The following is a 15,730-nucleotide window of genomic DNA, read 5'->3' as shown; positions in this document are numbered from 1 at the left end:
AGGACCCTGGCAAAGTGGCTGAGGCCCTTTAAGGACCAAAATAAATTGGAGTCACACACACACACACACACACACACACACACACACTCTCCCACCCCAGAGACCCGGCTCTAATCAGTCCTCTAACCACCCCCAAGACTGGGGACGAAAAGGGAAGAAAGACCAGAATAACGAGCCCCACACGTTTTGGTGTTTCTGGAAATCTGTAATCAACACCGTCAACACTCTTCTTCCCCGGGCATAGGACTGCATAGCTCAAGGTCGACCCCTTCGGGGCCCCAGGCCTTCATCCAGAGGCCCCCTAGTGGCGAGCAGGGGGCAGCTGCCTGGTCTCCAGGAGCCCCAGGCCTTGAAGGGCTTCCAAGAGCTGGTCTCTGGCAGCTCCTATGAAGGAGTTCTCAAGAAACGCGGGGAGGCCTCCGACCCCGTCCCGAAGCGTGTACAGGGGCACCCGCACGAGCCCCAGCACCTGCGGAGACATTGGGAGAGAGGGGGGAGACAGTGATTGGCGGATTCCGGGCTTCGCCCCGCCACAGCCGGCCCAGCTCGAGGGGAAGAGCCAGGAACGCTGCGGGAGCCCCGATGGGGGCCGGCCGGCTGGTGGCAAGATCTCGGGCACTCCGCAGCACCGCCGGCTTTGTGGTGTCTGGGAATTTCTTCTGCCTCTCTCCAATTCCTACCCACTGCTCCTAAATCTGCCTTCTGGGGCCACGCGGCCCAAGCCTAATCTGCCCTCTGCCCTCGGCCTGTTCTCCAGAACACTTCACCCTCCCCTACTCCCATTCTTCCCACCGACAGCCATCCAGGATGACTAGGTGAGCTTCGGTCTCCCAAGAGGGGATCGGGAGCCCGAGTTCAATAGGGATACAGAATCAACCAATCAGAAGATAGCAAGATGAACCAGATCCCACCCTCTCCTCGATAGCCAATATCGGGGCTCGCCTCCAGCACAACCACTCCTACCCTCAGCCCCCACCACTTCCCCGTTTGGGTCCCTCCGACTATGTAAACTCTCAAGCTCCCCCCCCTTCGGAGCTGAACCCTCAAAGTAACTTTCTGACCTGGAGCCCGTACGACTCCCCGCGGTGCCTTCTCCCTAACCCCCGCGGAGCCGCGTGCGGGGCTGTCTTCCCAGCCCACCCGCAAGTGCGTCCCAAGGGCGGGGCCAGCATCCTCTCTCACCCTTTTCTTTTTGGGTGGGATTAGATAGGCTCCGGGAATAGCACTTAGGGATGGGCTGCGATCTGCGTCTCCGATTTCCCCAAAGCCACTCTTCTCCCGGGACAGGACGAGTCAGCGGCCAGATGTCCCCATTCCCAAAGGCACCACCTCAGCCCCGATTCACCTCTTGTCCAGATTAAAGGCTCGCTAATTGACCGCCTCAAGTCTCTGCCTACTCCGCCCATCCTCCCCGCCGCAGCCCCAGAATTTTTCCCTTTAAGAGCGGGACTGGCCACGTGGCTCCCCCGCTTACTAATGAAGTCCGAGTCTCACTTTGGAATTCCCTACAAGACGAGGGCCAACCTACTTTCCGGCCTCATTGGACCCGCCGTCCCCTCCAGAGGTCCGGATCTAAGCCCACGGGCCTGCTCCGCGCTCCTCCCTCACAACACGTCACCCTCCATTTGTCTTTGCCCTGCTCAGATCCCGTGCCTGAAATGCACGATTCATTTAAAATTTGAGGCAGGACGAGGTTTAACAGGGTGAATGCCGAAAACTCTCTTTGCATGTATTTTTAACAATTAAAAGCTATTATTCGAGATTTTTTAAAATAAAATAAAATATGAGTTAGAGGGGCAATCGGGTGGCTCAGTGGCTAGAGCATCGGCCCTCGATCTGGGAGGACCCGAGTTGAAATTCAACCACAGCTACCAGCCATGGCAAGTCATTTAACTTCACTGCCTCCACCAAAAATAATAATAATAATAATAATAGTTTAGAAGCACCTCCTGCTGAAGGCCCCGACTGCTAGTGTAATATAAAGAAAGGGAATTCCTCTTGTGTTGGGTTTTTTAGTACCAGCTTCAACACAGCTCTCCCTCAGCAAGGGGTCTTTCATACACACATCTCACCCTTAAAAATGACTGTCAGACAGCTCCAATAGACTTGGGATGGAAAATGGCGTCTGCAGCCAGAAAGAGAACAATGGAGACTGAATGTGGATGGAAAGCAATAGTGTTTTCACCTTTTTGTTTGTTTGCTTTTTCTTTCACCCTTCTGCTCTGATTTTTCTTGTACAACATGACAAACATGGAAATATGTTTTAAAAGATCGCCCGTGTTTAACGTCCATGGGATCCCTCGCTGTGTTGGGGAAGTGGGAGGTGAGGGAGAAAAATGTGGAACACAGTCTAATAAAAATGAATGTTGAAAACTATACATGTATTTGGAAAAATAAAATACTACTGAGAAAAAAATCATTGTCTGAAAGGTAAACCACAGAAATGTCTATTAAATGATTGGGATTAGGAACAGCAATTGGGCTGAAAAAGGAAACTCATGTGATTCTGCCTCTTCCTCTCACCTCCAATCAGTTTCGAGATGCTGGTAATTCCATCTCTAATTGCCAGCCTCTGGGTTGTTCCCAAATGCTGTCTTCCTCTCACTTCCAGAACAACCTTACTCTTGGGTCTCAGACCTAGTCTTCCTGCTCCTCTGCTCAAATATCTAGTGTCCCCTAAGTAAAATTCAAACTCCTTTAGCTGCCACGATTGCAAAACCTCCAATCTAATAGAAACTTCAGGCTATAACTGACCTAGACCCCCTGGGTGGGGGGAATGTCCCCACCCATGATCTTTGGGGGTCATCCCTTCCATTTTAATATGGCTCTTATTGGGAAATCTTTAAAGAGATGGTTGGTGAGCATTTAGAAAAGGCCACAGTGATCTCTAAGCACCAGAATGAAAAACCGGTCCTATGACAGGGGTGTGCCTGTGTTCCCTTTAATCTGTAAAATTATCACTGAAATTGTGTCCCCTTTTGATCTGTAAAAGAAGGGAGATTCCTGGTCTCCCAGGCTCCGAGCTTCTCAGGCTGGGCCTTTTTTAAGGCAAACGACACACACACACCACACCCTTCATAGATAACCATTCCAATTCAGGCAGAAAAAGTAATTTCATTCAATTGGGAGATCCTGGTGCGATCAGCCCAAACGGTCCCCAGGCCCCCACCAAGATCTGCTCATAAAACGGTTTCTGCTCACTCGTTATTTGCAGGACGTTCAAAGTGGCAGGCTTTGCCTCTTCGGCATAGCTGCCAGGACCCTGCCCACTGAGAAGGCAGTCTCTTCTCAGTGCCAGCCTCCATTTCCCTAATAGGACTTTGCACCTAGGAAGTCGGTCTCCTGACAAAGCTGACTTCTCATCCAATAAACTTCCATTTTTGCCACTTAAGATTTTGGGTTGGTGAATTCTATCATGAAGGACCTGCGCCTCAGAGCAAGAGGGGGTTTCCGCAACTCTCTGACTGCCACTAGAACGCCATCAACACCACACTGCTTTATTTTTTTCACAAGGTCACTGGAATGGAGATTGCCATCTGTGTCTCCCTGAGGACAAGAAGGGGGGAGGGGCTTCTTTCAGGCCGGGGCACCGAACATCTCCCTTGGGTCGCCCAGTGTGGCACTAGTTATTCTGATCTCTGAATCACAGATTTATACTGAGCTTGCTGCTCACTAAGCCCTTTCCCCTCTGAAAGTCCTTATCTACCTATACCTGTCTCATGCTGTACTTAACAAGGGAGCTGACTTTTGAAACTCAAGAACAGGACTCTAGGTGTTGGGCTTAGAATCAGGTGGAACTGGGTTCGAATCCTGCCTTGGATCCCCTTATTAGCTGTGTGACTGCGGCCTTAGAAAACGGCAGGCATCGATGCTGCTTTGGGGGGCCCGGCTTCCCTGCCTCCTCCCCCACACTTTTGGGAAATTACATTCTTGACCGACGGACATTAAATTCCATCTTATCGGTAAATTCAGATCATCCGGCCTCGAGATGTTCTCTTTAGGGACTCTGTCTTCCTGCTGTTAACTATTGTACCCAGCAAGGGATGTGGGTGCTCCCATTCTCTAAGACACTGCAGGAGATCCTGCACAAATAGATGACTCGGGTACTACCCCACACCAGCACAGCCTGGACCAGACTGAAAAACATTTAATAAAACAAATAAACCATACAATAGAAGACAGATGATCACATTTTCAAACTAAGTCAATATGCAGCCCACAGAACTATGCACAGGTTAACAGCCCCTGTTTCTATGGGGGTGACAGTCCTAATCTGGGCCACCTCTCTCCTCTTCATCCACAAGAACAGACGTGACTTCCTCAGATGTTTTGCTAAAATCTTGGCCAAAAGCTATCAAATTCCATTCTAGTGGTGTTTTCAGTTCTTCAAACTGATGCTTAGAGATCACGCTGTCCTTTCTAAATGCTCACTTTAATGATCCTTTGATAACATAGCCTTCAGAACCAAAAGAACATTTGTATACAGCAACAAGATCAAGCCATGATCAACTCTGATGGATGTGGCTCTTTTCAGCACTGAGGTGATCCAAGCCAATTTCAATAGAGTGGGGATGCACAGAGCAATCTGCCTCCAGAAACAGGACTATGGGGACTGAATGCAGATCACACTGTAGTATCATCACCTTTTTTGGTTGTTTGCTTGCTTTTTTTCCCATTTTTTTTCCTTTTTGATCTGCTTTTTTTGGTGTGACATGATAATTGTGGAAATATGTTTAGAGGAATTGCACATGTGTAACATATAATGCATTACTTGCCATCTAGTGGAGGGAGTAGGGGGAAGGAAAGGAGAAAAAATTTGGAACATAAGGTTTTGCAAGGGTGAATGTTGAAAACTATCTGTGCATGTGTTGTGAAAAATAAAAAGATAATTTTTTTTTAAAATAGCCTAGAATTTTCTCCAAATTCAGCAGCAGAGGACTCTCCCTGCCCCTGAAGACCCCACGGCCCTCTCTCTTCCCTTTGTAAAAGATTGGATATGTGGTTTTCTCCAAGCCAAGTGGCCTGGAAGTACTGCAAGGTTCACACCCACGGTACTCGTGTAATCTCACTTGATCTTGTGACAAGCTTATAAAAGGCTAGGTGTCCTGTACTTATCCTGGATTCCAACTCCTCGGTAACTACTCCTGCGCTAACCTTTCCAGTCCAAAGATCATTCTCCTTGGCAGATAAAATAAAGGTACAAAAGTAAATAGTTCAGCGGCCTCCTCCTCAGTACCATCTGTTAACCTTGTTCAATGAATTTGTCCTTGACGGTGCAAGTCAGCTGCCTGCGCCACTCTGACGGTCTCATCCTGTGACCCTGACATACCATACTGGGCATTCAAGGTCTGTCACAGCCTTCTCTTACTTCATCTAATTCACCTATGAGCACTCTCCTGTGCCAGCCACATTGGAGAACTGAAACATTTCCTTCCCAAAGAAAATACCTTGACAACGGATGGCCCTGGAATCAAAAACCTGAGTTCAAATTCAAATTCAAACTAAGATACTAGCTGTGTGACCCTGGGCAAATCACTTTACCTCTGTCTGCCTCGGTTGCTTCATCTATAAAATGAGGATAATACTATTTACCTGCCAAAGTTGTAAGGATCAAAGGATATGACATTTATGAAGTACTATGGAATCGAATTCCAGCCATCATCATCATTTCCCTCCAAAGCCTCTCCTCTTCTTAACTTTCCTCTTATTGTTGAGGGGATCTCCCAGTCACCTGGCTTCTCAATCCATCACTCCCCATCTGGAATCTGTTGGCAAGTCTCGTTGATTCTCCCTTCATCACATTTCTTCTCCCACCCTGGCACGGCCCTTCACGGCTACTGCCAGACCCCTTCTGTATCACAAGTTTCTCCCTACTTCATGGACTCTACATAGTAAGCTGTCGACTTGATCTGACGCTTTATTCCCTTTCATGTACTCTGTGACCAAGGAACCCTGGCTACCCTACTGCTGATTTCACCTGATGCTACAACAGCATTTACTCTGCCTGTTTGTCATCCACCCCTGGAACGCTCTCTCCTCACCTCCACCTTCAAGGTTTCCTTCAAATCCCAGCACACATTCCCCCTCCTGCAGAAAGCCCATTACGGTCACATTTGTCCTTAATCTTAGGGTCCTCTCTCTATTGATTACTTCTGTCTCATCTTGTTTATACATAATTATTTGTTAGACCTGAGGGCAGGGATTGTCTTTTACTTGACTTAGCCCAGTCATCTATTTAAGAGAGTGCTTTGCCTGGAGTCAGGAAGACTCGTGTTCTGGCCTTCAAATGCAGCCTCAGACACTGCCTAGTTGTTTGACCCTTCACCCTGTCTGCATCAGTTTCCTCATATGTAAAATGATCTGAAGGAAATGGCAAACCATTCCAGTATCTTTGTCCAGAAAATCCTGAGTAGGGTCATAAAGAGTCAGACAAGACTGAAAAACAATAACACTCCAATGGCCTCATTTTACAGATAAGAATTGGAAGCCAATGGCCAGGAAGGAGGCGGTACTTGAATCCAGGTCTTCCTGACTGTAGCATTCTTTGCTGTGCCATGCTAGCTGTGAGCAGATCACATTACACATTTAACTGGACTAGGTCCAACATAGACTAAAAAGGCCCATGGCAGCATTTCAAAATGAATCAGAACAGAGTTGAGTGAATAAGGGCAAGAGGGCAGGCCCCAACCTTGAGCAGGCCTCTGTTCCCTTCCACTAGTAACTTAACACCAATCCCCACTGAACCTTCACTGGAGGCCCCAGCCCCAAATAGCAGCTCTGTCACGGCCTAACCATGTGACTCTGGGCAAGGCACGGTCTCTCTAGGTTGCAGTCCCCTCACTTATAAAACATGGGGATGATGATTTTTCTTGTGCAACACGATAAACTAGACATATGTACTGAATTGCACATGTTTAACATATTGGATTATCTGCTGTCTAGGAGAGAGGGTGGGAGGGAGAAAACTTTGGAATACAAGGTTTTGCAAGGGTGAGTCTTAAAAAACTTATCTATGCAAGTATTTTGAAAAGAAAAAGCTTTTTTTTTTTTTTTTTGAAGTGGGGATGAGATCAATTTCTAACCTTCTTTCTGATCCTAAACCCCATAATCTAGCTATCCCAGTCACCAGGGGAAAATGAGAGGTGAGTCTGGGGAGGGCTCACTACAAGTTGGCACCCTTCAACCAACTGGGAGAGAACTCCCTCCTGGGGCTGGGCCTAAAACTTCACAGTACTAACACAGAAGGGAAGGATGGAAGTTTTCTCCTCCAATTACAAGCACAGGAATGAGTACACTCAACAGCTCTCAGTCCCAAAATCAATCAGCTGCTGGGTCTTGGCCATCCTTCCTCAAAAGCTTCTCACACATTCGCCTCTTCTCCCTTCAAGAGACCCTCATCCCAGTTTAGGCCCTAGAAAAGCTTCCTAACTGGTCTCCCTGCCTCCAATTCATCATCTACAATGCCATACAAGCAATATTGGAAAGATATTGGCACATCTAATCATGTCCCATAATTCCTTGAGAGGCTCTAGTGGTTCCCTCTTAACCGCAGGAGCCAATACAAACTCCTCTTGGTCCTGGGTAGTTAAAACCCTTCATGGTCTGGCTCTAAACTAGAATGTTCCTCAGGCCCATCATCCTCCTTCACAAACTCTCCACTGCAGCTGGCCAGCTGGATATTTCTGAAACAAGACAGTCTAACTTCCTCCACCATATACTTTTATGCCAATTGGACTACTGGGCTCCCCCCACGACTTCCTTCTTGGGAATCCCCCTCAAGATTTAGCTCAGATTCCTCCTTTATGATTTCCTCTTTTTTTTTTTTTTAGTGGGCCCCACCTGGAAATTTATAGACAGTAATCCTGTAATCCAATCAGAAGGTAAATTTCTAAAGAATTCAATTAGTATTTATTAAGCACCTACTAGTTGTCAGGCACCATGCTAGGTGTTGAGGAAATAAAGACAAAACAAACAAACAAACAAAAAAATTCCTGCCTTCTAGATACCTATATTCTCTTGAGGGAAAATGAGGATACACAGAAAATGAAATAAAAATTGTATACAAATAGATTTCTGGAGGAAAAGAGGGCACTAGCATTGAGAGATCACAATAGCTTTTTTGTTTGCTTGCTTGCTAGTTTTTTCTTTCTCATATTTTTCCTTTTTGATCTGATTTTTCTTGTGCAGCACAATAAATGTAGAAATATGTGTAGAGGAATCACACATGTTTAACATATATTGCATTACCTGCTGTCTAGAGGAGGGGGAAGGGGAAAAAATTTGGAACACAAGGTTTTGCAAGGGTGAATGTTAAAAATTATCTTTGCATGTATTTGGAAAATAAAAAGTTATTTTAAAAGTTTTTAAAAATTATTCTTAAAAATAAATAAATAATTGTGGAAATATGTTGCGAATAACTGCACATGTTTAATCTATAACCCTGTCTAGGGGAGGGAGAAAAAAATTTGGAACACAAGGTTTTGCAAGTGTAAATATTGAAAATTATGCCTATGTTTTGAAAATAAAAAGCTTTAAAAAGAAAAAAAAAGCTATTATTTATTTAAAAAATTTGTAAAAAGCTTTTATTCCTAAAAAAGTAAATAAATAATTGTGGAAATATGTTAAGAAAAATTGCACATGTTTAATCTATACTGGATTACTTGCTGTCTAGGGGAGGGAGAAAACAATTTGGTATACAAGGTTCTGCAAGGGTGAATGTTGAAAATTATCTATGCATATGTTTTGAAAATAAAAAGCTTTTTTAAAAAAGTGAAAAAAGCTATTATTTATTAAAAAATTTTTAAAAGCTTTTATTTCTAAAAAAGTAAATAAATAATTGTGGAAATATGTTGAGAAAATACTGAATTACTTCCTATCTAGGGGAGGAAGAAAACAATTTGGTATACAAAGTTCTGCAAGGGTGAATGCTGAAAACTATCTCTACATATGTTTTGAAAATAAAAAGCTTTAAAAAGAAAAAAAGCTATTATTTATAAAAAAAAATGTTTAAAAGCTTTTATTCCTAAAAAAGTAAATAAATAATTGTGGAAATATGTTGAGAAAAACTGCACATGTTTAATCTATACTGGATTGCTTCCTATCTAGGGGAGGGAGAAAATAATTTGGTATACAAGGTTCTGCAAGGGTGAATGTTAAAAATTATCTTTGCATGTATTTTGAAAATAAAAAGTTATTTTAAAAGTTTTAAAAAATTATTCTTAAAAATAAATAAATAAATGTGGAAATATGTTGCGAATAACTGCACATGTTTAATCTATAACCCTGTCTAGGGGAGGGAGAAAAAAATTTGGAACACAAGGTTTTGCAAGTGTAAATATTGAAAATTATGCCTATGTTTTGAAAATAAAAAGCTTTAAAAAGAAAAAAAAGCTATTATTTATTTTAAAAAATTGTAAAAAGCTTTTATTCCTAAAAAAGTAAATAAATAATTGTGGAAATATGTTAAGAAAAATTGCACATGTTTAATCTATACTGGATTACTTGCTGTCTAGGGGAGGGAGAAAACAATTTGGTATACAAGGTTCTGCAAGGGTGAATGTTGAAAATTATCTATGCATATGTTTTGAAAATAAAAAGCTTTTTTAAAAAAGTGAAAAAAGCTATTATTTATTTAAAAAATTTTAAAAGCTTTTATTTCTAAAAAAGTAAATAAATAATTGTGGAAATATGTTGAGAAAATACTGGATTACTTCCTATCTAGGGGAGGCAGAAAACAATTTGGTATACAAAGTTCTGCAAGGGTGAATGTTGAAAATTATCTCTGCATATGTTTTGAAAATAAAAAGCTTTAAAAAGAAAAAAAGCTATTATTTATAAAAAAAATGTTTAAAAGCTTTTATTCCTAAAAGAGTAAATAAATAATTGTGGAAATATGTTGAGAAAAACTGCACATGTTTAATCTATACTGGATTGCTTCCTATCTAGGGGAGGGAGAAAATAATTTGGTATACAAGGTTCTGCAAGGGTGAATGTTAAAAATTATCTTTGCATGTATTTGGAAAATAAAAAGTTATTTTAAAAGTTTTTAAAAATTATTCTTAAAAATAAATAAATAATTGTGGAAATATGTTGCGAATAACTGCACATGTTTAATCTATAACCCTGTCTAGGGGAGGGAGAAAAAAATTTGGAACACAAGGTTTTGCAAGTGTAAATATTGAAAATTATGCCTATGTTTTGAAAATAAAAAGCTTTAAAAAGAAAAAAAAAGCTATTATTTATTTTAAAAAATTGTAAAAAGCTTTTATTTCAAAAAAAGTAAATAAATAATTGTGGAAATATGTTAAGAAAAATTGCACATGTTTAATCTATACTGGATTACTTGCTGTCTAGGGAAGGGAGAAAACAATTTGGTATACAAGGTTCTGCAAGGGTGAATGTTGAAAATTATCTATGCATATGTTTTGAAAATAAAAAGCTTTTTTAAAAAAGTGAAAAAAGCTATTATTTATTAAAAAATTTTTAAAAGCTTTTATTTCTAAAAAAGTAAATAAATAATTGTGGAAATATGTTGAGAAAATACTGGATTACTTCCTATCTAGGGGAGGCAGAAAACAATTTGGTATACAAAGTTCTGCAAGGGTGAATGTTGAAAATTATCTCTGCATATGTTTTGAAAATAAAAAGCTTTAAAAAGAAAAAAAGCTATTATTTATAAAAAAAATGTTTAAAAGCTTTTATTCCTAAAAAAGTAAATAAATAATTGTGGAAATATGTTGAGAAAAACTGCACATGTTTAATCTATACTGGATTACTTGCTGTCTAGGGGAGGGAGAAAACAATTTGGTATACAAGGTTCTGCAAGGGTGAATGTTGAAAACTATCTCTACATATGTTTTGAAAAGAAAAAGCTTTAAAAAAAAAGGAATAAAGCTATTATTTATTTAAAATTTTTAAAAGCTTTTATTTCTAAAAAAGTAAATAAATAATTGTGGAAATATGTTGAGAAAATACTGGATTACTTCCTATCTAGGGGAGGCAGAAAACAATTTGGTATACAAAGTTCTGCAAGGGTGAATGTTGAAAACTATCTCTGCATATGTTTTGAAAATAAAAAGCTTTAAAAAGAAAAAAAAGCTATTATTTATTAAAAAATGTTTAAAAGCTTTTATTCCTAAAAAAGTAAATAAATAATTGTGGAAATATGTTGAGAAAAACTGCACATGTTTAATCTATACTGGATTGCTTCCTATCTAGGGGAGGGAGAAAATAATTTGGTATACAAGGTTCTGCAAGGGTGAATGTTGAAAACTATCTCTACATATGTTTTGAAAAGAAAAAGCTTTAAAAAAAAAAGGAATAAAGCTATTATTTATTTAAAATTTTTAAAAAGCTTTTATTTCAAAAAAAGTAAATAAATAATTGTGGAAATATGTTGAGAAAAATTGCACATGTTTAATCTACACTGGATTACTTGCTGTCTAGGGGAGGGAGAAAACAATTTGGTATACAAGGTTCTGCAAGGGTGAATGTTGAAAACTATCTATGCATATGTTTTGAAAATAAAAAGCTTTAAAAAGAAAAAAAAGCTATTATTTATAAAAAAATGTTTAAAAGCTTTTATTCCTAAAAAAGTAAATAAATAATTGTGGAAATATGTTGAGAAAATATTGGATTACTTCCTATCTAGGGGAGGCAGAAAACAATTTGGTATACAAAGTTCTGCAAGGGTGAATGTTGAAAACTATCTCTGCATATGTTTTGAAAATAAAAAGCTTTAAAAAGAAAAAAAAGCTATTATTTATTAAAAAATGTTTAAAAGCTTTTATTCCTAAAAAAGTAAATAAATAATTGTGGAAATATGTTGAGAAAAACTGCACATGTTTAATCTATACTGGATTGCTTCCTATCTAGGGGAGGGAGAAAATAATTTGGTATACAAGGTTCTGCAAGGGTGAATGTTGAAAACTATCTCTACATATGTTTTGAAAAGAAAAAGCTTTAAAAAAAAAAAAGGAATAAAGCTATTATTTATTTAAAATTTTTAAAAAGCTTTTATTTCAAAAAAAGTAAATAAATAATTGTGGAAATATGTTGAGAAAAATTGCACATGTTTAATCTACACTGGATTACTTGCTGTCTAGGGGAGGGAGAAAACAATTTGGTATACAAGGTTCTGCAAGGGTGAATATTGAAAACTATCTATGCATATGTTCTGAAAATAAAAAGTTTTAGAAACAAAAAAGCTACTATTTTAAAAAAATAAAAAAGAAGCTTTTATGCCAAAAAAAAATAATTGTGTAAATATGTTTAGAAGAATTGCACATGTTTGATCTATATTGGATTACTTGTGGTCTAGGGGAGAGAGAAAAAAAAAATCTGGAACACCAGGTTTTGTTTGCAAGGATGAATGTTGAAAACTATGTAGATGTTTTGAAAATAAAAAGTTTTGAAAAGAAAACAATTGAAAAAAATCTACTTTAAAAAACTTCTATCACTAAAAATAAATAAATAAATGTGGAAATGTTTAGAAGAATTGCATGTTCATCCTATATTGAATTATTTGCTATCTAGGAGAGGGTGGGAAGGAAGGAGGGAAGGAAAAAAATTTGGAACACGAGGTTTTGCAAGGGTGAATGTTAAAAGTATCTTTGTCTGACCTGTATTTTAAGGGCACCTGGATGCAGTCGTGAACTACAGAGGAGAAGTTAGAGGTGGGGAACCCAATTAGGAGGTTAGAACAACAGTCCAAGCTAAGGGTGATAAGGGTCTGGGCTAGGGTCCTAGCTAAGTCAATAGAAAGGAGGTAGAGAAGATACTATTATTGGCAACTAATCAGATGGGAAAGGGAAGAGCTGAGTACTTCTTCCAAGATTTATGGATCCACACTTGACAGAAAAAGTGGAATTCAGGAGCGACTTTAGGGGAGATAGTGAGTTCTGAAAGTTTGTATGAGACATTGAGGACTTGGTGATATGGAACTGTAGGGTTAGATGCACAGAATCAGTCTCTTTCTGTGTCTCTCTTTTCTTGCTTTTGTGCCCTTGGGACCTAGCACCGAGCCCATCACGTCAATGGTGCTTAATGAATCAAAAACCACCTGGTATCCAATTATTTCTGACAGGTTAAGCCTCTGCTTAAAGTATCTTTCTGATACTTGTGCTGACTATTGGGAATGGAGGGTAAGATGTGGAGGAAGAAAGAACCCATTCCCTGACCTGGAGAGCTTCCAGCCTGGCAGGGAGGCAGAGGTAAAAGGTGCCATCCCACCCAGAATGAGCAAGAGCCACCTGAAGAACAAGCAATATGGTATTGTAAAAGAACAATGACTTTTGAGTCAGAAGGTCTGGGAGACCTACTGAAGTCAATGGAGCTAGAACAGGAGACATGCAAAGTGAGGTGAGGGAAAGGTATTCAACTGAAAAGGCAGGTTGGAATGAGATCCTAGAAGGCCCAAAATTCTAGGTCATCTGAACTTTCTTTGGGAAACAATGGGAGATCTGCTGTGGTACCAACTCAGGATGTCCTGGAGGGGAGGAAAGACTGAAGGTGACCAGATTGGTTAGGAGTGCTGCGGTGTCAGACCGGGGGACATGGGATATGATACTGGATTAGGGAGAAACCAGTGGGAAAAGAAAGCTGATCAGAGGGGAGGGGCTCGGATTAGGGGATCTGCCAAGAAAGCACCCAGGAAGGAAGGCGGTGTGGGGGACTATTGAAAAAATGAAGGGTAACTCTGTCCTTGAGTCCGGGATGACCTGTGGACGGGCAGCTGTGAGATATGGGGCCGAGTTCCGGATAGGAAAGGCAGGGGAGAAAGAGGGAGGGAGAGCTATGGGGGAAGGGATCGGTTCTGGCCCACCTCCTGCCCATGATCCTTTGCTCGGGGGGCACCTGCTTCCAGGGCCTGGACTTGATCCAGAGTCAGCTGTTTGACGTAGAAGTGGGCCACTACGCGGGGTGGAGGAGTGGCGGTGGCATGGGAGCTCCGGTAGTCTTCCGGGCCCAGGCTGAAGGCGGCCGCCCCCTCGCCCAGTTCTTCCAACAACTCCCGGTTCAGGCCCGCCTCCAGGCTACCGTCCTGGGCATCCACGAAGCCCCCGGGAAAGCCGAGTCGCCCGTCAAATCGCATCTGCATCTGCCAAAGTGAAGGCGGGGTGAACAGGAGCCACCAACTATCCTGTCAGCTTTCCCGCCTCCCCACCCCCCAGCGCCTTTGAGATCCTTGTGGAGATAGTCACAGGGATGACCCAGCGCCCCCTCACCAGCACGGCATATCTCAGCGGGATACGGCCGAACAGACGACCCGGGTCCGGTGCGTAAAGCAGCGCGTGACATGCGTGGCGCCAACTGGGCCCTAAGTCCAAGGCCTCGGACAAGGTGATACGCCGAACTCCTGCCATGCCTCGGCTGCCCGACGACTTCTGTGATCCAGGCGCAGAACGCCAGTGAACAGGGGCGAGAAGTAGGGGGCGGGGCTCAACCGACAGGACGCTCGACCAATCCCAGAGGCCCTCGGGGGCCCCGCCACTCAATTACGCTACGGGTCACCCGAGCCAATCAGAGACGAGAGCATTCTGGAAGGGCGGGGAAACAACGGAGGGAGGCGGGCCTTCCTACTGAAGCCCGAGCCAGTCAATCACCTCATTGGTCCATCGATCACAGTTGTATCGTCAGTCATCGCGGTCCTTGGGAAAACTGGAATAAAAGCCCATTGGAAGCCAATTCCCACGCTGCGGCTTCCTTCCGTGAGTTGAGAAGCCCCCCACACTCACGAGAGGCAGGCTTACCGAGCCAGTTATCACTGAAAGGACCCTTAGCCAGCACCAAGTCCCATCCCCTGATGAGAGGACTGAGCGCGAGCGCAGGGACTGTCCTAGAACGTTCTGAGCCAGGACCAGAAGCTTCCTGGGCCGTTTGCCTGAGAAATCAACATTCCATCAGACCCTCTACCCTCCCCAAGATGTAATGCGAACAATGTAACGAATGTAATGTAAAAGCGAACAAGCAAACAACAAAACCCCCATTTATGCTTTTGGGGATTTGGGTGTTTGCTTGTTCGCTTTTTCTCGTGGTTTTCTTCCCTTTTGATCTGATTTTTAGATCACTAGATGTATTGGGAGAAAAATTTGTCACACAAAGCTTTACGAAAACGTGGAAAACTAGACATCTAATTGGAAAAATAAAATCCTATTAAAATGTTTAAAAAAAAAAAAAAAGAATGCATCAGTAGGTTCACCTTTTGATCTGATTTTTCTTGCAACCTCCTACCTAGACCGGTAGCCCTCCTTTCCAAATGTATTCTTCAGCCCAGTGTCTCAGCCTCCTGGCTATTTCCCCACTGAAACCTTTAATCTCTTAAGTTCCTATCATAGTCTTTGGCTTGTACCCCCAGGGCTGGAACAATCTCCCTCCTAGGCCCTCACTACTTACCTCCCCAGTTCCCCTTTTGAATCCCAACTAAAATCTACAGAAAGCTTTCCCCAAGCCTTCCCTCTGATTATTTCCCATTTAATGTGTCTAGAGCTTGTTTGTATGTGTATTTGTTAGCCCGTGGCCTCCTCCAATAGACAAAATTCCTTGAGGGCAGGGACTTTTGCCCCTTTTTACAACCCTAGCACTTTAGGAGAGTGTCTGGCACGTAGTAGGCACTGATGCTTATTGAACTATGATGATTGCGATTTCAGATTGGCACCTTCTTTTTAATTTAGTCTTAGTGAGTCACCAAGAGCACTGAGAAATGCCACTTATCTGTTTCCCTCAGGCTAAC

The 15,730-nt window shown here is 41.9% G+C and overlaps 1 protein-coding gene across 1 annotated transcript; it reads right to left on the bottom strand.

Annotated features, from left to right (window-relative positions):
* Positions 1-184: 184 nt before the first annotated feature.
* Positions 185-14,420, bottom strand: NUDT16 (nudix hydrolase 16). Its single transcript, XM_051967898.1, has 3 exons — positions 14,226-14,420; positions 13,823-14,098; positions 185-469 (listed from the first exon to the last, which is right to left on the bottom strand). The coding sequence occupies exons 1-3, from the start codon at positions 14,361-14,363 to the stop codon at positions 302-304; spliced, it is 582 nt and encodes a 193-aa protein (XP_051823858.1). The 5' UTR covers positions 14,364-14,420; the 3' UTR covers positions 185-301.
* Between the last annotated feature and the right edge of the window lie 1,310 nt (positions 14,421-15,730).

This window comes from Antechinus flavipes, chromosome X, assembly GCF_016432865.1.
Source record: "Antechinus flavipes isolate AdamAnt ecotype Samford, QLD, Australia chromosome X, AdamAnt_v2, whole genome shotgun sequence".
Lineage (NCBI taxonomy): Eukaryota > Metazoa > Chordata > Mammalia > Dasyuromorphia > Dasyuridae > Antechinus > Antechinus flavipes.
This window is presented reverse-complemented; position numbering and strand designations above follow the sequence as displayed.